We start from the raw sequence: 24669 nt of genomic DNA, 5'->3' as shown, positions 1-24669 counted from the left end.
GGGGGCGGGGCGAGCGGTGTAATCACTGGGACCCCGATAACCTCTGAGCACGTAAGCTCTGCTGCTACTCGGAGCCTGGTGACAGGAACTGTGTTCCATGTACCAAGGCCAGAACTGGGCTCCTGCAGATGCCTTATGGTGGCCTCTGGAAGAGAGAGAAGGTGACGGTGCTGCGCTCACTGCTGGGGTCCTGCCGATGGGGACGGGCAGGCAGGACAACTGTGCCTGCAGATCTGGGTGGTGGCTGTGAGGCGGCTCTCTGGGTGAGAGACAGAGACCTGGAGAAAGGGCCTGAGGGGCGGGGAGGCCTGCAGTTGTGGGGACACCGGAACCCTCCCGTGGGGTGTAACTGGAGCCCTCTGACATAGGGCACACAGGGCATGTTCAGTCCTAACCCCTAGCCTGTCCCTCCACCTCCCAGGGCCCCTCCCTGGCCCCTTTACATAAGGCCCAGGCAGGCTGGGCCTCAGGTCGGACCCATGGCCATGGCCTTCACAGATCTGCTGGACGCCCTGGGCGGCGTGGGCCGCTTCCAGCTCATCTACACGGCCCTGCTGCTGCTGCCCTGCAGCTTGCTGGCCTGCCACAACTTCCTGCAGAACTTCACGGCCGCCATGCCCCCCCACCACTGCCGGGGCCCCGCCAACCACACCAAGGCCACCACCAATGACTCAGGGGCCTGGCTGAGGGCCATTGTACCCCTGGACCAGCTCGGGGCCCCCGAGCCGTGCCGGCGCTTCACCGAGCCTCAGTGGGCCCTCCTGAACCCCAACACCTCCGTGCACGGGGCGGCCACAGAAAGCTGCAAGGACGGCTGGGTCTATGACCGCAGCATTTTCCCATCCACCATCGTGATGGAGGTCAGAGGGGGCCGCGTGGTGTGGGGGGCTGCTGCCAAGGCCGAGGCTGAAGTGTCCCTCTCTCCCTTGCAGTGGGATCTGGTCTGTGAGGCCCGCACCCTCCGCGACCTGGCCCAGTCCCTCTACATGGCTGGGGTGCTGGCAGGGGCTGCTGTGTTTGGCAGCCTGGCAGACAGGTGAGCCTTGGGATGAGGGTCCCAGCCACCCCCCGCGGGCTGGAAAGCCCCAAGCCTCTGCATTAAGGTTTCCTTATTCAAGTTGACTTGTGTATTTTTAAGTAGGTGGTACGTAAAACACATTTGCAGGGTTCAAAATTCCAAAAAGTGCAAAGCAACCCACAGGGAAGCATCCCTGTCCCATCTCTGCCCCTCCCTGCAGTACTTCCCAGAGGGCAGCCCGGTCTCTATGTCTCTTACCAGAGAGGTTTTATGACTTTACGCACAGGCAAGCGGAGCACATGCCGTGTCCACACACATTTATGCAAATGCCGGCACACTCCACATGTGGTCCTGCACCTGGCTCTTTCTTCGCGTTGAAGGCCTCTCCTGTTCCTCTGGAAACAGCTTTCCTGTCCTTCCTAATGTCCACACCGCATCCCGCTGTGTGGATGAGCCAGAACTGACCCTAACTGAAAGCCACTGGCGGACAGCAACACCAGGCGGCGGCTCTGCCGAAGCCGGCTCGCCTCTGTGCCTCTTCCCCTTCCTTTCCTGCTTTTTCTCCCCTTCTCTCTCCCTCTCTCCTCTGCCCCTCCTCTCTCAGTTCAGGTTTTGGGGGACCTTCCTGGATTCCAGACTCCACACCCTGGAGTGCAGATGGCTCCCGGTTCTGCAAGCCTCAGGCCCCTCACAGGTGGCTGTCATGGTCCTCATCACACTGTCCTGACACGTCCTGGTCTGTCTACATGTGAGCTTGTAACTTATCCAGAGAATTTTGTATGTCACCAGCCCTCAGCTCAGGCCTGTCCCTTAGAGGGGATCAGTGAAACTTTGTGTAACAATGAACGAGTGAGTGAGTGAGTGAACGCATGAACAAACAGATGACTGGATGAGTGTGTCGTGGAGTGTGTGGAGAAGAAACGCTGTCCCCCTTCTTGGCCTGCTGCCCTCCCAGCCATGCTGGGGCCGTGTGCTCTGACCCTGGACCCTCCTTTGCAAACGGAGCAGTGCCCAGGCCAGAGTAGGATAACCCTACCGCCCTGGCCTTGGATTCCTCTGGGCATGGCCACCCCACGCCCCACGCCAGCCTCCCCTGTGAGGCCAGTCCACACGAAGACCTGACCCCTGGTCCTGCTCCCACAGTCTGGGACTGGCCCAAGCTCGCCCCCTCTGAGTTCTGGTTTGAGGTGTCGCTCTCCCCAGCAGCCACACCCGCTCTGGGTCTTTGCAGGAATCCTTGCCCCTTCCCAGCCCTGGAATAAATCTCTTCATCTCCTATTTCTTGCCCCTCCACCTCCGGACAACCTGTGCCATCGGTGTCTGGGACCAGCGGCTATGAGTTCCTGTTTTGGAGGGGTGGCTTTTGCGGGACACCCCAGCTTTCCGTTGTCTGGTGGCAGGGTCAGGCGCAGGCTGCTGCTGTTTTGTCCCCTGGGGGAATGCCACTGCCACCTCCTGAACCCTAATACCTGTGCCTGTCCGCTGGTCTCAGGCTGGGCCGCAAGGCCCCCCTGGTCTGGTCGTACCTGCAGCTGGCAGTTTCGGGGGCCGCCACGGCGTACTTTGGCTCCTTCACTGCCTACTGTGCCTTCCGGTTCCTGATGGGCATGACCTTCTCCGGCATCATCCTCAACTCCCTCTCCCTGGGTGAGTCCAGCCGCGGAGGCCGGGAAGGGCTGGGGCTGGGGAAGGAAGAGAAGTGGCAGTCCCGTCATCAGACATCTTTCTTATTTCATTTTGTTGGGATTCTCCCTCCCACTAGAGTTCTGGGCTTGGGAGAGCTGGGACCATGGCCCTGTGACAGAGGGCAGGGACCCTGGGCAGCCTTTACCCTGGCTTGGGTTTCGGTTCACTCATCTGTAGACTGAGAGGGTTAGATTTGTTTCCTTTGTGAGTCAGCCAACAATAACCACTTAGTAAGCACCCATTGTGTGCCAGGCTTAGTGTGGGGCCACAGATGGCACCGGGACACAGAGAGGAGTGAGCCACAAGGGTCCCTGAAATTGTGTGGCTCTAAGAAAGGTGGGGTTCACCCAGGCTGCAAAGGCCAGCAATTCCTTAGCTTCATGGTGGAGAATGCCAGCTGGGAGTCACCCCCGCCGCCCAGTGACAAGGGACAGGGTCAGTCTTCACTCCAGTCTGGTTCTGGGCAGCTCCTAGGCGGTCCTGGCAGAGAGCATTGCAGTGCAATAGGAGGCCCACCCTGGACACAGACCTGCCACCTGCCTGTGCTTCACTTTAACTACTTAGCTTGCTCCTGGGGACACCACCAGACTTCAAAACTACTATCACCCTCCGCTGTCCAAAGACAGAATGGGCCTTTTATTTCAGAGCTTAGGGAGAAATCTGGGGCTGGAGAACCAGGACACACCTGACCGCCCCTCTATCTCCTGGCCATTAGTGGGCTCTCAGCAAATTGCAGTCTACACACCTCATTCTGCAGAGTGGGCATCCAGCCACGGCTTGAAACAGATATCTGAGGTTTATCCCATGCTCAAAAGGCCTCTAACAGCACCCCCTCCCCCCGCCCCCGCCACACACACACCAGAGATTGCTCGGCCTCTTAATACCTCCAAAGGCCAGGTGCTCTGTCTCCGGACAGCTCAGCCTATAAGGACGTCTTTGTAGAGACTCAGTCGGGTGCCCCGTCCCACATCTTGATTCTTTCACTTAACAACGCTGCCACTGGTCCACGGTTGATGGAGGGCCTCCTGCGCGCCTGGCGAGGTTCTAGGTGCCCAGACACAACAGTGAGCAAGGACTCCTTGCAGCCATGTTCTAGCGAGGGAAGGTGGAAGGTAACACCACAAATAAGTGAGTCACATAGTATGTCAGACAGTGATAAGTGCTACACAGGGAACTGAAGCCCGGGGTGGAGGAGAGGGGGCTGCAGTTTTAATTAGCGTAGTCAGGGAAAGACCTCACTGAAAAGGTGTCATTTTGAGCAAAATTTGAAGGAGTTGAGGGAATGAGCACTGCAGATATCTGGGGTAGAACATTCTAGGCAGAGGGAACTGCCTGCAAAGGCCCTGCAGGGAGATCCCTGTGGCTGGCGCAGAGTAGGGGGTGGGTGGGTGGGGGCAGATCCTGAGGGACCTTGTGACCATTTGAGGACTTTGGCTTTGCCTCTGAATGAGACAAGTGCCACTGGAGGATTCTGAGCTGAGGAGAGGGGATCTGATTCAGGATTTGAGATGTGACAAGATCCCCCTCCCTGCCATATGGCAGCAGAACAGGAGCAGGGAGGCCAGTTAAGAGGCTCCTGCTGTCATCCCGTGAGAGGCCAGGCCAGATGGGGCCAGGGCGGGGGCAGCAGAGCAGGCGGGGATAGCTCAGACTCTGGCTAGATTCTGAAGGCAGAAACCACAGAATTTGCAGATGGGTTGGACACATGAGCTCATTGCTCGTTGGAGAGAAGTCTCATTAATTTGTTATGGCTGCCTCGTAAGGGTGTGTCAATCAGTCCCCTGTGGGTGGACATTTAGGCTGTTCCAAGTTTTGCTTTTTACAAAAATGAAGGGTTTTTGTTTTTTTTTTTTTTTTTGAGACAGAGTCTCACTCTGGTGCCCAGGCTAGAGTGAGTGCCGTGGCGTCAGCCTAGCTCACAGCAACCTCAAACTCCTGGGCTCAAGCGATCCTCCTGTCTCAGCCTTTCGAGTAGCTGGGACTACAGGCATGCACCACCATGCCCGGCTAATTTTTTGTATATATATATTTTAGTTGTCCATATAATTTCTTTCTATTTTTAGTAGAGACGGGGTCTCACTCTTGCTCAGGCTGGTCTCGAACTCCTGACCTCGAGCGATCCACCCGCCTCGGCCTCTCAGAGTGCTAGGATTACAGGCGTGAGCCACCGCGCCCGGCCCTTTTTTTTTTTTCTTTTGGTCTTTGCATCAGTTTGAGCACTTTCGCCCATATTCCTCTTGGCTTGTTGGTCACTTTCCCATTGATTTGCAAGAATTCTTAATATTAGGGAAATTAGCCCTTTTTCTGTTATTTGAGTTACAAATATTTTTTGCATTGTTTTTTTTTTTTGTTTGTTTTGTTTTTTTTTTTGCTGACATTATGACTTTTCTTATGGTGTTCTATTTTGTTTTGTTCCAATGCAGACTTTTTTATTTTTATGAATTCAAAGTTGTTAACCTTCCCTTTTATTGCATCTGGGTTTTATGACATTCTTGGAAAAGCCTTTCCTGGATTTAAGACTGTAAAATAATCTGCCATGATTTCTTCCAACATTTTTGTGGCATTATTGTCTACATTTAGTTCTTCCATGCACCTAGATTTTGCATGGGTATGAGGAGTGAGGTGGGGACACCTTTGCCTGTGTCTCAGTGGGTCTCCAGAATGAGACCCAGAATGAGTTTAAGTTGCCAGAGTCGGGATAAAGAGGGTGGGACGGACTGAACAGCCACGTGGGTAGCGGAATCCCACTGCACGTGCTGTCGTTTTCTCCGCAGTTGTGGAGTGGATGCCCACCCGGGGCCGGACCGTGGCGGGGGTCTTGCTGGGGTACTCCTTCACCGTGGGCCAGCTCATTCTGGCGGGGGTGGCATACCTGATCCGCCCGTGGCGGTGGCTGCAGTTTGCCGTCTCTGCTCCTTTCCTAGTCTTCTTCCTCTATTCTTGGTATGTCCTGAGCAGAGTGAGGGGAGGGTGCACCTGTGTGGCTGGCCCTCACCTGGCCCTATGAAGGGTTGGGGTGTGCAGTGACTGGGACTTACTGGACTTGCTGGGGACACAAAGGATGGCAGGTCTCACGGGGGCCACAGGCTCTCAAGTGTCCATCAATGCCTCTAGGAAGCTTCAATAAAATCCCTTACATTAGTGTGGGGCTCCAGAACATACCAAGTGCTTGTGCCTTCATCAGCTCCTCTGCACCTCACAACCCCATGGCACTTTTAAGAGGGGAACTGAGACACAGACCAGAGAGGGTCCATAGCTTATTCAAGGCCACATGGCTGGGGTCAGAAACAGATTCAAAACTGGGTCTGTTGAAGTCCCCTGTCATTTGTAGTCTCTAAGTAGCCTTCAGTGAGTTTCTGAATAATGTGCTGCAAAAAAAAGGAAGCTGGCATGTTCCCCAGTCTTCCTGATTCTGCAGACAGGAGGACAATTCACCTTTTTTAGGGGTTAGAAGAAGGTGGACAAAGCTGTACTTGAGTTTGGGGAACAGAATGAACTCCACCCCATCCTGGATCCTTCTTCTTTCTCTTGGTCCCAGGTGGCTGCCAGAGTCATCCCGCTGGCTCCTCCTTCACGGCAAGTCCCAGTTAGCTGTGCGGAACCTGCAGAAGGTGGCTGCAGTGAACGGGAGGAAGGAGGAAGGGGAAAGGCTGACCAAGGAGGTAAGCGCTGGTGGAAGGAAGGGCAGGGGCCGTGTTCAGTCTTGAGGCAGTCTCCAGTTATGCTAGGATTTAGCAGCGTCCCAGGATTCACCTGCCTGCCAGGCGTAGAGGTTGGGGATAAGCAGGACAGGCAGAGTTCCGGTGTGAGAAGGACGTTGTTTGAACATCGAAAGGCTGTGTGATCTGCGATGAATAATTGAACTGCTTTGTTCATCAGTTTATCCATCTGTGCAATGAGGAAATAACCTGATTAACGACGATATCCAGTAGAAATTTTAATCAAATATTAAGATAAAAATGATTAAAATAGTGACCATAAAATACAATTGGAGAATCAATAACAATGTACCATTTATTGTAAATTCCATTTATTATAAGATGGTTACCATTTATTACCAATAAGTACCATTTACTGAGCCCCATGCCAAGCACAATGCTAAGAGCATTACATACCTAATCTCATTTAATGCCTCGTTTTGTCAGTGAGGAGACTGAAGTGTGGGCGGGCCGGGTAACTTGCCAGAGAACACACAGTGGGCAGTGGGAGAGTCACTTGCAACCACAGCTCTTATCTGTCTCCAAGTCTCTACCGGGCGGGGGGTGGCGCTCCAGAGCCACAGAACCCCAGGAGTGTTGGGGCTCGTGCTGGAGCCTCTCCTTCATCTCAAACAAAGCCCTGGGAACAGCTGGGTGAGGGCCATCAGTCCCGGGATGGAAAGGACACTAGGCCATCTTGCCAGAGACCTCAACCCCGGCTCACCTCCTCCCGCAGGGACGTAGGGTCTCAGATCCCTCACTTCCCCTGAACAGACTTTCCTCACCCAGGTGGTGAGCTCCTACCTCCAGAGTGAGTTTGCAAGCGTCCGCACCTCCAACTCGATCCTGGACCTCTTCCGAACCCCAGCCGTCCGCAGGGTCACGTGCTGTCTCATGGTGGTCTGGTAGGTCTCTAACCTGAGGCCGGGGCATGCGCTCTGCCCCTACTGACACACTCTGTTCTGAAATACTCTTAATGTAATGAGCAGGTGAGCTTTGGGAATCCAGTCGCATTCCACACCCTTGGCCTCTGCTGGGTTCTGAGATGTGGCGATAGGTGAGCCATGGTGCTGACCCAGCAACCCCACATCTGAGCAGTGGGTCTCACCTGCGGTGTGTATGGGAGGGGGCGTATTGGAATCACCTAGACAGCTTTTTCAGATGCACCTTGTCCCATCCTGATAAGCCTTTGAGGCTCTCCAGGGGATTCTGGGAAGTGTCCCACTCTGGAAAACACATCTGGATTGAGAAGGGGACAAACAGGGAGACAATAATTTCCACGCATTGTGACAAGTATCTCAACACCAGTTCTCCTGACTGGGGCTGCTGAGGGCTTCATGCAGGAGATGGCATTTAGGTGCGTTTTAAATGATGGTTAATTGAGTTTGCAAGGTGGGGAGGAAGGAAAGCCTAACAGGCTCAGAGGCATGAAGATGTGAAATGGATAAAAGTACACAGGCAACTCACAGGCCATAGGGCCACCAACTGGAAGCTGGCCAGTCCTAAGGCGAGGAGCCGATACAAAACGTCTGCCTTAATTTCATTCCTCTGGATTTCCCAGACATTTAAATAATTGGGGTTGATATTTATGCAGGGAATGTAGGCAATGGATCATTATCTCTTCTCTGGGGCAGACCCCGCACTCCCCTTTAGAAGTCACCAGCTGGGCAGTGAGGCCAGACTATGCATGCGACCTGAACAAGTCGGCCGGCCTCCCGGTGCCTCAGTTTCCTTCTTTAAGGCCCTTGTGAGGATTACCGGACACGTAGAGCACTGAAACCGCACATTGCCCCCGGGAAGCTCTCGGGGAAAGAGTCTTTGTTGTCCGGCCTGGATCTGGGCTGTGTCCCCTGCGCGCCGGGAACGTGGGGCGGCCCCACGCGGGAGGCTGGGGGGCTCGGCCCGACGGTGTTGCCCGGGCAGTTCTGGCTCCCGACAGCTGGGAAGTGCCTGCGAATCCAAGTCCGGGGAAGGGACGCGTCGCCCCGTCGCCCCGGGGCTTGCCCTTCGCGCCCGCCACCGCTTCACCTTCCTCTTCCCGCTAGGAAGAAGCAGATCATACGTTCCAAAAAGTCCAGAGTTGAAAGTCCTCCCTTGGACCCCACTGGAAAGACTAAGCAAAGACCCATTTTTGTTAACAAGAAAGTGACTCGGCAGTGACCCGGGACTCTGTCGGCAGGTGGGGCGATTCGTCCCCGGGGACCTGGTCCCCACCAGGGCTCCCCAACCCGACCCGACCCGCCTGCAGTTGCCCCGGGCACCGCGGGCTCGCGCCAGGGACCCGGCAAGCTGCCCTCCTCGCCCCTTCCTCACCTGCGTGTCTGGGCCGGTGGGGCGGGGATCCCGGGAGCATTAAAGAGCGGCGGAGAGGAGGGAGAGGAAGAGGAGGTGTTAGGAACCGGTAAACTCCCACAAAATTCCACCAAACTCTATGGGAAATGCCTTCCATTAACTTAGATTTTTTTTTCTTTACCAGCTTTTTTTCTAAATTACAAAAGTGATGCATACTCCGTTTAAAAAAAATTTTTTTTTCAAACAATCCAGAAACATATAAGCAGTATAGATGTTGGTTAAGAAGCATGACTCTGGAACCCGCTGCTTGGGTTCGAATCTCAGCTCTGCTACTTACTGGCTATATGATCCTGGGCAAGTTACTTAACTTCTCTGTGCCTCGGTTTCCCCATCTGTAACGTGAGTATCACAATAGTATCTACCACACAGAGTTGTTGTGAAGATTAGAAGAGTTAAGGTCTGTAAAGCGGGTGGAGCAGTACCTGAAGGTGAGGCGTTTCCTGTTGTCAGGTATAAGATGAAGGCGAATGTTCCTGCCATCCTGCTCCTCCTCCCTTCTCCCAACAGCAAACTCTGTCAAGCGTTGAGTTTGTATCGTTCCAGATCTTTGTACATACAACCCGCCCCACACACATGTTTCTCCAAATGTGGGATAATATTCTACATATTCTGTGACTTGGTTTTTATAACTTAATCATATCTGCACATAGCTTTATGGCTACTTACCTGTTCCTGGCGTGTGGGAGTTTGATGAGTGAATGAATGAATGAATTTTAGAATATCATGAGCCACAGAATTATAAGACAAAAAAGAATCTTAGAGAATATCTGGTCCATTCTCCCTGCCAGTGCCAATCTTGCCTCAATGGCATTCCTGGCTGGTTGTGGTCCAGTCTCTCCAGGAAGACTCAGGTTCTGGGCGCTCACTTCTTCACAGGGCTGCCCTTACATTTCCCCCTGAGCAAACGTGTTATTAAGCAAACGATCTGAATGTAAACCAGGTGGTTTCTGACTGAGTGTCCCTCAACCTTCTCAATGGTCACTTTATTTTTTGTATGATATTTTAGTCTTATATTGCTATATAACAAATTACCATAATTTAGCAGCTTAAAATCACATCCATTTATGGACTTACAATTCTGCAAGTCGGAAGTCCAGGCATGACATGGCTGGGTTTTCTGCTAAGGGTCTTACAAGGCTAAAACTAAGGTATTGATCTGGCTGCACTGGCTCGGGAAGATTTCACATCCAAGTTCATTTAGATTGTTGGTTGGATGCAACTCCTTGCAGCTGTAGGATTGACATCCCCATTACCTCACTGGCTGTTAGCCAAGGGACACTCTCATCTCCGAAATGCCACCTCCATTCCTGGCCACATGGCACCCTCCATCTCAGTGGAGCGTCTCCCTCACATCAAATCTCTCCCATGCTTTGAATCTCTGACTGCCTGTCTTTGACCTCTAGATCCAGATTTAAAGGACTTGTGTGATTGGATCAGGCCCTCCCAGAAAAATATCTCTATTTAAAGTCAAGTGATTTATCACCTTAATCACATCTGCAAAATCCTTTCTGAACACCTAGATTAGTGTTTGAATAACTGGGAGGTTTGTGTATGCCCGGGGCTGGGAATTTGGGGGGCTATCTTAGAATTCTGCCTGTCACATATACTTTTTATTGAAGTATAACACACATATAGAAATGCACAATGTTCAGCTTGACAAATTTTCACAAACCATACATACCCATTAATCAACACCCAGATCAAGAAACAGAACGTGATCAGCCCAGGACGCCCCCTGGTGTCCTCTTCCCATCATTACCCTCCCCTGAGGGAATCACTACCTTTATTTCTAATGCCATAGACTAGCCTATTTTTGAACTTTATATAAATTGAACCATACTAGTTTCTCTTATTTAATATTATGTTTGTGAGATGCATCCATGTTGTTGTATATAATTTAATTTGTTATTTCTTCTTTTATAGCATTCCATTGTATGAATATACTACTCGTGATAGACAGAATAATGCCCCCCCAAGATGCCCTAATCTATCTTTGTAACTTTTCTGTGAATATGTTTATTCCAAAATTTAAAAAATTATTTTTAAAAAGGCAAGCTATACATGAAATAAGATATTTGCAGAAACCAATATCCAACAAAAACTGTATCCAGAAAATATATCTACATATATACATAACTACAAATATATATAACAACAAATCAATAAGTAGTGTTGATCCCCATCCTAATCCCTGGAACCTAGGAATATGTTATTTTCCATGGCAAAAGAGATTTTGCATATGTAAACAAATTAAGGATCTTGAGATGGGAGATTACATTGGATTATCTGGGCAGGTCCAATGCAATCACAAGGGTCCTCATAAGTGGAAGAAGGAGATCGGAGTCAGAGAGCTTGGGAGATGCTCGGTCCCTGGCTCTGGAGACAGAGGGAGGGGCCAAAAGCCAAGGAATGTAGGCAGCCTCTAGAAGCTGGAAAAGGAAAGAAACAGATTCAACAGAGGACCAGGGTCCTCAGAAGGAACACAACCCTGCCAACACTTTGACATTAGCCTAGGAAGTCCCATCGCAGACTTCGGACTTTCAGAAGTGTAAGACAATACATTTGTGTTGTTTTAAGTCACTATATTTGTAATCTGTCACAGCAGCAATAGGAAATTCATACAGAAACTTTACCGATTTTATTGTAGACGGACATTTGGGTCTTTCCCAGTGTGGGCTATTACAGATAGGACTGCTATAAACATTTTTGCACATTTCTCTTGGTGAAAACACACATGCATTCCTGCCAGATATATACCTAGGACTGGATTTTCTGGATCATAAGGTATGGGCATGGTTCTCTGTAATAGATAGAAGCAAACAGTTTTCCAAAGTGGTTGTAGCAATTTACACTCCCATCGGCAGCATGTAAGAGTTCAAGTTGTTCTGCATCCTCAAAAACACTTGGTATTGTCTGTTACTTTAATTTTAGCCATTATGATGAGTGTGTAGTCATATTGTATTGTGATTTTAATTTCCATTTCTCTGATGTCTAATTGTGAGAATATTTTCGTAAACTTCGTGGCATTTTGGATATCTTCTTTTGTGAGATGCTTATCTAAGACTTCTGCCAGTTTTTGTACCAGGCTAACTTTTTTACTCATTGTCATGTAGAAATATATATATATTCTCTGGATGCAGGTTTTTAACTGGACATTGCTTATTGCAAATATTTTCTTCTATTGTTCAGCTTACCTTTTTTCATAAAATTTTTATTTTGTAATACATTTATTTATTTATTTATTTATTTTTTTTTTTGAGACAGAGTCTCACTCTGTTGCCCAGGCTAGAGTGAGTGCCGTGGCGTAAGCCTAGCTCACAGCAACCTCAAACTCCTGAGCTCAAGCGATCCTCCTGTCTCAGCCTCCCGAGTAGCTGGGACTACAGGCATGCACCACCATGCCCGGCTAATTTTTTCTATATATATTTTTAGCTGTCCATATAATTTCTTTCTATTTTTAGTAGAGGTGGGGTCTCGCTCTTGCTCAGGCTGGTCTCGAACTCCTGAGCTCAAACGATCCGCCCACCTCGGCCTCCCAGAGTGCTAGGATTACAGGCGTGAGCCACCGCGCCCGGCCTGTAATACATTTATATTCGTAGAAAAGTTGCAAGATAGTACAGAGAGTTCCCCTATGCCCTTCACTCAGTTTCCCCTCACACTATCATCTTAAATTACCATGGTACATTTGTCAAAAGTAAGAATTTAACATTGGTATTTTACTATGAATTAAACTAGAGACTTTATTTGTATTTTACCAGTTTGGATACCACATTACATTTAGTCATTATGTCTCCATCTCCTTTGATCTGTGACAATTTCTTAGTCTTTCCTTATTTTTCATGACTTTGACAGTTTTGAGGAGTATTGGTTAGGAGTTTTGTAGAATATCCCTCAATTTTATTTTTTTTTATTTTATTTTTATTTTTGAGACAGTCTCGCTCTGTTTCCCAGGCTAGAGTGAGTGCCGTGGCGTCAGCCTCACTCACAGCAACCTCAAACTCCTTGGCTTAAGCCATCCTCCTGTCTCAGCCTCCCAAATAGCTGGGACTACAGGCATGCGCCACCATGCCTGGCTAATTTTTTCTATATATATTTTTAGTTGGCCAGATAATTTCTTTCTATTTTTAGTAGAGACGGGGTCTCGCTCTTGCTCAAGCTGGTCTCGAACTCCTGACCTCGAGTGATCCACCCGCCTCGGCCTCCCAGAGTGCTGGGATTACAGGCGTGAGCCACCACGCCCGGCCCTCAATTTGGGTTTGTCTGATGGTTTTCTCATGATTAGACTGGGGTTCTGGATTTGGGCGATGAGCACCATGGGAGTGATATGCCCTTCTCATCTCATCATATCAGAGCATACATGATACCAACATGGCTTATTACTTATGACGGTAAACTTGATCACTTGATTAAGGTAGCATCTTCCAGGTTTTGCCACTGTGAAGTTAATAATATTCTCTCGTTTGTACAGTGGTGAGTTAAAAAAAAAACCCATAATATTCTATTTTAATATATTCTATTATTTGAAAGTGAGTCCAATTCACACTCAAGAGGAGGGGAATTAAGTTCAGCCTCCTGAAGAGGTGGACCATCTACATATATTGCCTGGATTTTTCTGTAAGAAAGATTTATTTATGAAATAATATATTTCTATAGACTCATGTATACTCATGTATTTGTTACTTTGGTTTGCAATTCAGTCACATTATTTCCTTTATTTAGTAAATGCTACATTATTTACTTCATTTCCCAAGGTGTTCCAGCTGTGGCCATGGGGAGCTCTTGCACTTTGGCTCCTGTGTCCTCTGACATATCTCCATCTGCTTCGATTTTTCTTTTTTTTTTTTTTGCTTTTTAGGACTGCCTTAATTCTGGTGCTGAAATGGTGTTGACAGGGAAAACTGAACACACTCCAGAGCCCATGGACTGGACTCAGGGGAGTGGGTGGTTGGAAAGGGATACGGAGGAGGGGTCTGGGCTCCAAGGCCAAAGTCAGAGACTTAGGAGACCAGAAAGGGTGTTATGGAAAGTCAGGGGATTTTAACTCTCTGAAGAGAGGGGTCCTGTGTTATCCATCCTTGTGTCTCCTCCCGAGTCCAGAGCAGTGAGCCGTGGGGTGAAACAGGACCGTTCTACCCCCTCTCCCAGGTTTTCCAACTCCCTGGCTTACTACGGCCTGGCCATGGACCTGCAGAAGTTTGGGCTCAGCATATACGTGGTGCAGGCTCTGTTTGGGATCATTGACATCCCAGCCATGCTAGTGGCCACCGTCACCATGATTTATGTGGGCCGCCGGGCCACTGTGGCCTCCTTCCTCATCCTGGCTGGGCTCATGGTGATCGCCAACATGTTTGTGCCAGAAGGTGAGCCATCTGCTTCTGCCCTACCCACACCAAGAGCTGGGAGCCTCTGGGCTCTGGTGGGCAACAAATACCACAAGGGAACAAGGCTGAGAGGTATTTTTCTGGATCTGGGAAAAAAGTGACTGTCGCTTAATGGAAGTTTTATTAAGCACTTAGTACCTGGTGTCAGTTAGTGGTGGAGGACTAGGACTAGAGTCTTTGCGCTCAGAGCACTTACAGTCCTGTCAGGGAGGTTAGACAAAAGTATATAATTATGGCAGCTGGACAGCCAAAGTGCTGGCCTGTGTGTGGCCACCTGGAGTCTGAGCAGGCAGCTGCCCAAGGGTTGAGAAGTTAGAATGTGAACCTCAGCCAGGCTGCCCTGCAGCAGTGGTGTGCAAACCTGGCTGAAGTGACCTTTACCTGGAGTCCTTTGAAAGCTCCCGGTGCTCAGGCGCTCCATGCCAGTGCGATGGGACTCTCCAGGAGAGGGACCCGATCCTCACCTCAGTGTTTTAAAACTGACCAGTGATCCTAGCAAGAAACCAGGGTTGACTGTCAGCAACCTAGAGCATGTGCTAAACCACGCATGCAGGTGTGAGCCCCGCTTTGCCACCAGGGCCTCAGGCAGGTTGTCTAACCTCTCTGTGCTTCGGTTCCTCACCTGTAAAATGGATGTTGTTATTGGTATTTCGACATATTTTCTTTTTTTTTTTTTTTTTGAGACAGAGTCTCACTCTGTTGCCCAGGCTAGAGTGAGTGCCGTGGCGTCAGCCTAGCTCACAGCAACCTCAAACTCCTGAGCTCAAGCGATCCTCCTGTCTCAGCCTCCCGAGTAGCTGGGACTACAGGCATGCACCACCATGCCCGGCTAATTTTTTCTATATATATATATTTTTTTTAGCTGTCCATATAATATCTTTCTATTTTTAGTAGAGATGGGGTCTCGCTCTTGCTCAGGCTGGTCTCAAACTCCTGAGCTCAAACGATCCGCCCACCTCGGCCTCCCAGAGTGCTAGGATTACAGGCGTGAGCCACTGCGCCTGGCCACGACATATTTTCTTCCAATCTTTTTTCCTATTAACAGATTTATTTTTGACATAATTGAGATTATATTTTACATATGTATATATATACACAATAATGTAAATAGGATTATACATGTATATGTGCATGTGTGTATACATATAATATATTAATATATAATATAACCTTTTTTCATTATACATCATAACACAAATATGTAATTACATTTTTTTTTGTAACTACAAATGTTTCATGGGCCTGACTTTTTGTTACTATGTAATATTTCATCTGGGTTGGTGTTTCTCAACTCTGGCTGCACAATAGAACCTCCTAGGGACTTTTAAAAAAAATACCCAAACTAGGCCAGGTATGGTAGCTCACACCTGTAATCCTAGCACTCTGGGAGGCCGAGGCAGGTGGATCATTTGAGCTCAGGAGTTCGAGACCAGACTGAGCAAGAGCGAGACTCCGTCTCTACTAAAAAAAAATAGAAAGAAATTAGCTGGACAACTAAAAATATATAGACAAAAAATTAGCCGGGCATGGTGGCACATGCCTGTAGTCCCAGCTACTTGGGAGGCTGAGGCAGAAGGATTGCTTGAGCCCAGGAGTTTGAGGTTGCTGTGAGCTAGGCTGATGCTACAGCACTCTAGCCCAGGCAACAGAGTAAGACTCTGTCTCAAAAAAAATAAAAAAATAAAATAAATAAAATAAAATAAAAAATACCCAAATACTTGAGCCCATCGCCAAGAGGCTTTGCTAGAATGGATATTGGGTGGGGCCCAGGTATGTGTGTTTTATAAAATCTCCCTGCCTGATTCTAGGGTGCAGTGGGGGCTGCCACCAAGCAGAAGAGGTACCATGATTTCCTTGACCATTGCCCTGATGTGGGACTCTTAAATTGGGGTTTGCTGTTTCCATACAACAGCAGGACAAGCATATTAATAATGAGGGTAACAGCAAACAATGAGCACTAAGCACTTTGCACTCATGACATCATGTCCGCCTTAGGACAAGCCTGTGAAGCAGGTGCTGGTATTTTCCTCATTTTATAGATGAGGACCAGGAGGCACAGAGAGAGTAAGCAACGGTGACCAAGGTCACCCAGCTAAGTCACAGCTGGGATTTGAACTGAGGCCTGGCTCCAAGCTTGTTCTGCCTCTCCAGCAGGACTTGGTGACAGATGCAAATAAGGAAGGAAAGAGAGAGAAGTCAGAGAAGGCAGTTTGGGGGCGTCTGGGTCTCAAGTGGGAAGGGAGGTGGTGGAAATCCTGGCTGGCTCCCCTCCTCCGGGTTCTAAGAAGCAGGCGCCCCCCCCCCACACACACACACATGCACACACACTATGGCTCTGCCTCTTCCCCACCCATCCCCTGCTGAGTCTCCTCTCCTGCACCCCGTTCTGCCCCCTCCTCCCCTCCCCCTCAGCTCTGCCTCCCTCCCCTGTCCAGACATGCAGACCCTGCGCACGGCCCAGGCGGCGCTGGGCAAAGGCTGCCTGGCCAGCTCTTTCATCTGCGTGTACCTGTTCACAGGAGAGCTGTACCCCACGGAGATCAGGTAAGCACGTGGGCGGGGCGCTCCAGGCTGAGACCTGCTGGGCTCACAGAAGCAGGACCCCTGGGTCGTTCCTGCTCTGCTCTCTCACACCTAGGGCCATCCGGGCATTGCTGCCTTCTGGGGGGTCCAGGCCAGGTGCTGACCTGTGCACACACCTCCCACAGGCAGATGGGGATGGGCTTCGCCTCCGTCAATGCCCGCCTTGGGGGCCTGGCAGCGCCTCTGCTCACCACGCTTGGGGAGTTCAGCACTGTCCTGCCGCCTGTGAGCTTCGGAGCCACCTCCATCCTGGCGGGGCTGGCCATCTGCTTCCTGACCGAGACACGCAACATGCCCCTGGTGGACACCATCGCGGCGATGGAGAGGAGGTGAGCGGCCTCTGGCACCGCGGGGTATGGCAGCCACACGGGCCATGGGTTCATGCGAAGCAGCCAGGAACAAACGGGATGTTCCAGCCACTGCTGTGTGTCAGGAACATCAGGACTGGACACGCCAGAGCAGCGATGCCTCTCCGCCTCCACCTACACCAGGAATAAACCAGGAAATACAGAAAGGTGGGATGGAAGTGAAGCCTGGTGGAGAAGTGGGGAGAGGACAGGGACATGCAATTTGGAGCAAAGATAGGCCCTGTGGTTGCCTGTAGGTCTTTGAATTTGGCTCTGAGCTTCCTCCAACAGAAAGGGAGACCCCACTCATGACTTTGCTCTTGTCGGATAGGAGAAAAAATGCCAGTTCCTTGGGGAAAGTGAAGCTTTTCTTAGCAATTAGCACTAGAAGAGATTTCTCTCGTGGGTCTCCTTAGAGAGGTTACCGGGTAAGGTGACAACAACATCCAGGACAATGTTTCTAAAATAAAGGCAAGAGGGGATTTGGTCTGGCTGCTTTCTGTGGCATTTCTCAGCAACATGGGGCTCAGGGAAGACCCTTAGTTTCGGGGAACAGTGACAGGGAAGATAACAGGGCCCAAGTCTGTAGTCTTCCCTGACAGTCCAGCTGCATCCCAAAGTCAGACCCGTGTATACCCAGAGGCCTGTGTGGGGGCTGTGTTTGCGACCCTTACATAATCCCTCCTAAACATCCCATCTCTGACCCGAACCATGGACAAAGGGCGGGCGGCACAGAGATCAAGGATATGTTCTTTGGAAAGTCTTCCCTACAGAACAAACTTTGAAATCTGTTCAAATCTGAAATCTAATCCAACCCTGGGGCCATCGCCCTACTCCAAGCCGCCATCATCTCCTCTCTGGACAGCTGTGAAAGCCTCCTGGCTGTCCCTCTCCATTTTATTGTCTATACAACTAGTGTAGGCGAACGGTGCAAACAGGACATGGCACTGCCCCCCTCAGAACCCGCCAGTGGCTCCCTTTTGCATTGAGGATAAAATCTGAAATCTCATAAGGCCCTCACAATCGGGCCCCTCAGCCCTGGCAGTCCGGCTACTGCCTGGGCTGCTCCCTCTGTCTAGAGTGTTCTGCCTGCTCCTTACCTCTTTGACTCACTTATCCCACAGATCCAGGTGTAGGTATCCCAGGTGCTGGGTAAGTATTTGTCAGGAACCCAATCCGGAACCTGGTTTGCAGGTTCTCTGAGATGTTCCCTGAGGGACCCGAGTACGTGAAAAAACACTTGGAGAAATGTCCTCCCCTGATGCTACAGAGAGAACAGCCAAGTTGAGTCTGGCCTGGCCAGTTTTTTTTTTTTTTTTTTTTTTTTTGTTGAGACAGAGTCTCACTTTGTTGCCCAGGCTAGAGTGAGTGCCGTGGCGTCAGCTTAGCTCACAGCAACCTCAGACTCCTCGGCTTAAGCGATCCTACTGCCTCAGCCTCCCGAGTAGCTGGGACTACAGGCATGCGCCACTATGCCCGGCTAATTTTTTCTATATAGATTTTTAGTTGTCCATATAATGTCTTTCTATTTTTAGTAGAGACGGGGTCTCGCTCAGGCTGGTCTTGAACTCCTGACCTTGAGCAATCCACCCGCCTCGGCCTCCCAGAGTGCTAGGATTACAGGCGTGAGCCACCGCGCCCGGCCTGGCCTGGCCAGTTTTAAAATCAAATTTTGCTCCCCCTGGCTATGGAAGAATCCCAGTAATGCAAAATGAAATTCTAGCTTTAGGTAATGTGACTCTTACAGGAGCAATTTGTTATAAAAGTTACCGTATGTTGTTAGTGGATATGAACCAATTAAATTTTGAAGACCATTTACTGAAAATAATTTTAATTTTTAGAGTAGTTGATAACAAGTCATTCTTTCTCATGACAATCTGCTGATTGGGCCTGACCTGGCTGGCCCCACTCTGGGCCACCCCAACATGTGGACACCTACCTTGCTCTGCCCCATGTAATGGCTTTGGGATTGACTTGTTCAGGAACAGAGGGGAAGAAATGCTTTTCATATATTTTTGATGACTCAGGTTGTCATTCTTGTAAGCAGCTGAAGTACAATCCCCTGACCTCCCCTGCCCCCAACTTCATACCCTCCTTGATTCCCTCTGTCCTCACAGATTTCCCTTTGGGATTGGAGCAAAGATAGACTAGTCAGGTCCGAGGCCTGTTTACATCTCGAGTAACCTTTGCACAAGAAATTTAAGCCTGCGGTTTTATTAAAGAGGAAACAGGCATGGTGCTTATTTAGCAGGAGAACAAAAAAAATAGGGCTTTCTTGAGAAAGCAAAGCCCCACCCTCGGTAGACACCAGCAGGGCACCAGATGGAGCCGTGCCGGAGGGAGATCAGTGACTACCGGCCAGCAAGGCTTTGCGGAGTTCTAGAGGCCAAGGATTTTACCCGGGGTTTGATTTAGGCCTTTTGAAATCTAATTCATTTATTCAGTTACTATTCACTGAGTTCTTAGTATGTGTCAGACACAGTGCTAAGTGCGGAGTGTAGAATGAACAAAACAGGTGTGATCTCTGGCAGCCACTGGAAAATCAGCCCAATTTGGGTTACATCCTTGACTACCATCAGCAATAGAAGGTCCAACTCCGGTTTCAGCCCTCTTGGAGCTTACAGAGTAGGGGAGACAGAGAAAAAGTACACACACATAAATCACACCAATTAATGCGGAGTGAAGAGACACCATGTAGGTGGTTAGGGATGCCTCTGGACTTGAGCCCAGACGTAAAGGAGGAGGAGGAGGGGTTAGCCAGGCTGAGAAGGAGAGAAATGTGTCCTTGGAGGAGGAAAAAGTCTCTGAAGGCCCCGGAGGAGGTCGCAGAGAGCTGGGAGTTGCTGAAAGCCAGCAGGGTGTGAACTCCCAAGATGGGGCCAGAGAGTGGGCAGGGGCAGCCTTAGAGACCATGCTGGGAATTTAGGCTTTTATTTTAAGTCTATGGAGAAGCCACCACACGATTTGGATGAAGGGATTGATGTAGTCTGATTTACATTTTTCAAAGTCTTTCTGTCTCATTATGACATCTCAGCCTAAATGGGGTCTCAGCCTGGGGTCTAGCTGGGCAGTTGCTCCAGAACAGCATTTCTCAAGCTTTTTTCGTTATCATCCTTCAAAAGCCTTTTTAGACATTTTTTTTTTTTTTGTTACTCACACTCCTCTACTTCAATAAAATTTTAATACCAAAGATACACTGTGTATCTGTTCATGTACCGTGGCCTTTCAAAAGGCCACAAACCACTGTAATATCTGAGATTGTTTTGCCCTCCAAGAAACAGTGTTTGCCCTGTTGGGGGCACCATTGCCGCCAGGGAGAAGCACGCTCTAGAACTCGGATTACGTGTTTCAATGGCCGTGGGACTCCTTGCAGTTAAGATCTTCAGAGCTACCAAGAAGCGCAGGATCAGATGTGCATTTAGTACGTCCTTGTGCGGCTTCTCAGGTGTTCTGGCCCACGGGCTTCCCATTAACCCGGCCAGGGTTCCTCTGGGCAGTTCTTGTCCAACCAAACCCGGGACAGGAACACCTCGACTAGTTCTCGTTCGGTAGGAGACGGACGCTGGAGGCAGGCGAGAGACAGCCTCTCGCGAGGGTCAGTCGATGGCCTTTCAGGTGTTCGGATGATAAAAATCCAAGAACTCCCAGGCCCATCTCATTTTTCTCAATTTCTGATCTTACCAAATAATTATGGGAGCCAGTCACAGGCTGGCTAATGGCCCTTTGCAAGATGCTCATCCCGGAGATGGCAGGGAGCAGAGCGGGATTAATTTTCTTCTCCCAACACTGCTCCTGCGGAGAAGATGCAGGTGGGCTTCCCCCGCGTTTATTTCACAGCCCAAGAAACCCATGTGTGAATACCGCAATGTATTTCTGCGTAAATTGCCAGGTAGGTCACTAATCATGAGACCAGGTATGATTCTTCAGAATGTTCCCAGTGCCCGATGATGTGCTGGGGTCGGCCCACGTGACCCAGTTAGGGTTGTGTCCCGGCTTGTTGGAGTAACACCCAACAGCTGACTAACCGCTTCAAGATAATCCGTTTAGGTAAGAATAGAACATCCACAGCGGAAGAAATGCAAATAGAAAGTTATCAGAGTAAAAGTATCTGCTGCAGGCAGAAACAAAGAAACGCAAATTAAAACAGGGTGATATAATTTTTAACTATCCAATAAGGAACTATTTTAAAACATAGTAATATTCAATGCAGGAGCATCTATGGGTAATGGAGAAGAAACCCCTACACTCTTTCTGGAAACTTCTTTGGGATTACTAGTCATGAGCTATAAAAAGTTTCATATTCTTTAAGTAGAATGACATTTCCAAGAATTTGTCCTAAGGAAATAAGCTGAAATGTGGACAGAGATCATATACAAAGATATTCATCACCGGTGTTTATTGTACCAGAAAAAATGTAAACTCTCCAAACATCCAACAATGTAAGTAAATTATGATACATTGTACTAAACTTAAAAGTTATATTATGAAGAGTTTTTAATGGCATGGGGAACGTTCACAAATACTGTTAAGCAGTATATTAAAATTACTTATGATATTGATATTTTCTTTTCTTTCTTTTTTTCTTTTTTCTTTTTCTTTTTTTGAGCACTGGACTCCTCATAGGTCATAGCAACCTCAAACTCATGGGTTCGAGTGATCCTCCTGTCTCAGCCTCCCAGAGTGCTGGGATTACAGGTGTGAGCCACATGCCCAGCCAATATTTTCTTAATTACGTCATGAAATAGAGACTTGAAAGTGAGAAAGAAATATGTTAAAGTAGTGACAGTGTTGCCTCAAAGTATGGGTGATGTTTTATTTTTTTCCTGGATGCTTTACATTTTAAAAATTGCCTCCAAATTATCTATATTGAGTAGATTTTCTTCAGTAATTGGGCGCAAAGGTACATAATTTTGAAAAATTATAAAAATTCAATGAAGCAGTTTCCCAGACCTCAGGCAGCCCCTCACTTCAGGCCTAGCAGCTGGGGGAGGAGCCAGGGAGAAAGTCCCAGAAGAGAGGCAGCCTGGCCTGCAGCAGCTTCCGAGGCTCCAACCACTTACCTCTCATAAGTGTTTCTCACGGGCACAGACAGATAAAACCAAGAAGCCGGAAGATACCAAGGGACAGAAGTCAGAAAAATGAGAAGGCTCAGAGGGCAGAAAAAGAGAGATGTAGGATGGGAGAATGAGAAGAAAAGAGTCTCACGTGTTAAGAAATGATCACAAAAAGTAAAATTAAAACAAAAAATTCAACTAAAATTAAATTAAACCAATGAACTAAAAGATTCGAAATAGAGTTACAAGGTAAGGATGGAAACATTGATAAAACGATTTGAATGTTGAAACATTTCTAAAAGTGGACGCAGCTAAAAGCGGACAGGAAAATGGGCAGGATGTGTAAATGTCTGGAACCAGAAGATAACAAAACTAAGGCAATCCAGTGAGAAAACCAACGATTATCAGTGTGTACAACATGAAGATAAAATAAATGAAAGGAACTAGAAAGAAAATTATTTCAAAGATTAGAGGAGTGAAACAAAGGCAAAGTTGGGTCTGGGCAAAGGCTGGAAAGCCGTGTGGGGTCGCCCTCATCTATTTGGGACTAAGGGGGGCCTCAAAGTCCAGGTGACTTCCCTGTCCTCACCCCTCCCCTGACTCGTTAAGGAACAGCCCAGACCCCTGACCCTCGTCCCTGTCTGCCCCTGGGGCAGGGAAGAAGGGCACTGGTGGTGCACAGTCCCTGGGGGTCTCTGCTGGTGGCCCTGGTCAAGGCAAGCATGTTTGAGGCCTGACCCCCCATTCACCAGCTGGGTGACCTTCGGTACATGCCTGGCCTCCAGGTCCTCGTCTGTCAAACCCTTTGTTGGACTCCTCGACCCTGCAGCTCTTCCAAGTCTGTTACCAGCCAGGCCAGCCTCTGCCAGCTTGAGACCCAGAGATGGAGCAGGGAGGGAGTGCGGGGGAGGGTGCCTGCCAAGGTGCCTGGGAGAACCCAGAGGAAGGGCTGCCGCAGCGTCCACCCCCCTTCTGGCTTTGGGAGGGTGAAAATACACACCGTGCATGTGGGACAAATCCTCCCTTGAGACACACACACCACCTGTCCCTCACCACCTCTCTTCTACCTTTTCATTTCCACAGAGTCAAAGAAGGCCGTTCCAAGAAGGATGCAGAAGAGAAGAGTGAAGAAATTTCTCTTCAGCAGCTGGGAGCTTCTCCTCTCAAAGAGACCATTTGAGCTGCCATGAACCTGGCACTGGTTAGCAGAACCTGAGGCGGGGTTCCCACTGCCCAGGGGCTTCTTCTGGGAGCACCTGGGGAACACTGGTGCCAAACTGGAAGAAAGGTCCCTGGAAAGGTCCTGGCTCAGCTAGAGAGCCACCCACAAGCCAGGGCTGGGGCTGCTCGGAAGGAAGCCCAACCAACGGCCAATTTGCATTACAAATATACAGAAAGCCAGGGGTCACATCTGCCCCTTAAAATGTCTCTTGTTTATTCCTGAGAACACTGTCTCTTTGCAGAGTTAGTGTCAAGTCTTTGCCACAGGGTTGTCCCTGGAACAGCCCCGCCTGTCCTTGAGGGACTTTGAGAACTCATTCTGCTCCACCTATTTGGAAAGAGTAAATATTTTTTCCTGCCTTATGGGATAAGACTCCTTTTCCCTGTGTGTGTGACTTATGTCCTCAACTGGCAAATGTCCCCACAGCAAGCCTTCATGCCTGCTTTTGTGGCCCAGCAGCCCTCGCTGAAGGCCTTGCACGTGGTACAGGCTTAATAAACAGTCGATGAGGAAATGGTGATACCAGACGCAGGCAATGGCTGGAGAACTTCGTCGTTTGCATTGCTGGCAATACCACCTTACAGAAATGGGATATGCTTCAGACCACCAGAAGTCTTAAGCGAGGGGAGAACCCCAGGCGTGGCACAGTGTCCCTCTGAGCACTGATCCATTCCCAGCCCAGGTGTCAGGCAAGTGCCTGCACCTTGACCCTAACCTCCACCAGAATTCAGATTAGACTCACAGGGTATTCAAGTCTTGTCCCATTGGATGGTCTCAGTCAGATTTTCTTGTCTAATCCCTTCCTTCTAGTGTTGCCAAGGAGTCAAATGAGATCAATGTACTGAGTCCTCAGTCCCTCTAGTGGATTTAATCTTTCCTGTTGAATGTGTAAAGGAATATCGGTCAGTGATCCACCATGTGAGCTTTCTCATTAGAGTTGTTCTCAACCCACAGCCTCAGCAAATCAGTAAATTCAAAAGACAGAGGGCTGCTTTGCCTGCCCATGCTTTACAATGGGGGTCACCTCCTCCAGGCAGCTCTCGCTGACTGCCCCTGCCTGCCCTGGGCTCCCACGATGCCCCCATACGTCCTCCTATTGCAGCTTTGCCAGTATGCTGTGATAGGCCCTTTCACCTGCTGATCTCTCCGGTGGCTCCTCGAAGGCAGAGTTAGGTCATCTTTGCCTGACTGTGGCCTCCACATAGTAGGTGCTCACTTCTCATAGTAGGATGAGTTAAATGCAACATCCACAGGGGGAAAAAAAGACCTAAACTTCCAAATGCCGAGGGAGGGAACAGAACTAAATGGGAGACCTAGGTAGAAGAACA

The 24669-nt window shown here is 49.3% G+C and overlaps 1 protein-coding gene across 1 annotated transcript; it reads left to right on the top strand.

Annotated features, from left to right (window-relative positions):
* The first annotated feature begins 485 nt into the window (after positions 1–485).
* LOC138384626 (solute carrier family 22 member 20) lies at positions 486–23299 on the top strand. The gene is made up of 10 exons (XM_069470201.1): positions 486–860; positions 933–1036; positions 2511–2665; positions 5479–5647; positions 6243–6366; positions 7192–7307; positions 13900–14114; positions 16571–16679; positions 16844–17047; positions 23203–23299. Exons 1-10 carry the CDS (start codon positions 486–488, stop codon positions 23297–23299), a joined length of 1668 nt encoding a protein of 555 aa, XP_069326302.1.
* Positions 23300–24669: the final 1370 nt, after the last annotated feature.

Source organism: Eulemur rufifrons, chromosome 6 (assembly GCF_041146395.1).
Source record: "Eulemur rufifrons isolate Redbay chromosome 6, OSU_ERuf_1, whole genome shotgun sequence".
Lineage (NCBI taxonomy): Eukaryota > Metazoa > Chordata > Mammalia > Primates > Lemuridae > Eulemur > Eulemur rufifrons.
This window is presented reverse-complemented; position numbering and strand designations above follow the sequence as displayed.

Bases quoted from the DNA above. Each gene is read 5' to 3' on its own strand.
- LOC138384626 (XM_069470201.1), top strand. From the start codon at position 486: ATGGCCTTCACAGATCTGCTGGACGCCCTGGGCGGCGTGGGCCGCTTC. The intron at 14,115-16,570 runs GTGAGCCATCTG...TCCCCTGTCCAG, and splicing joins CAACATGTTTGTGCCAGAAG to ACATGCAGACCCTGCGCACG. The intron at 16,680-16,843 runs GTAAGCACGTGG...CACCTCCCACAG, and splicing joins CTGTACCCCACGGAGATCAG to GCAGATGGGGATGGGCTTCG.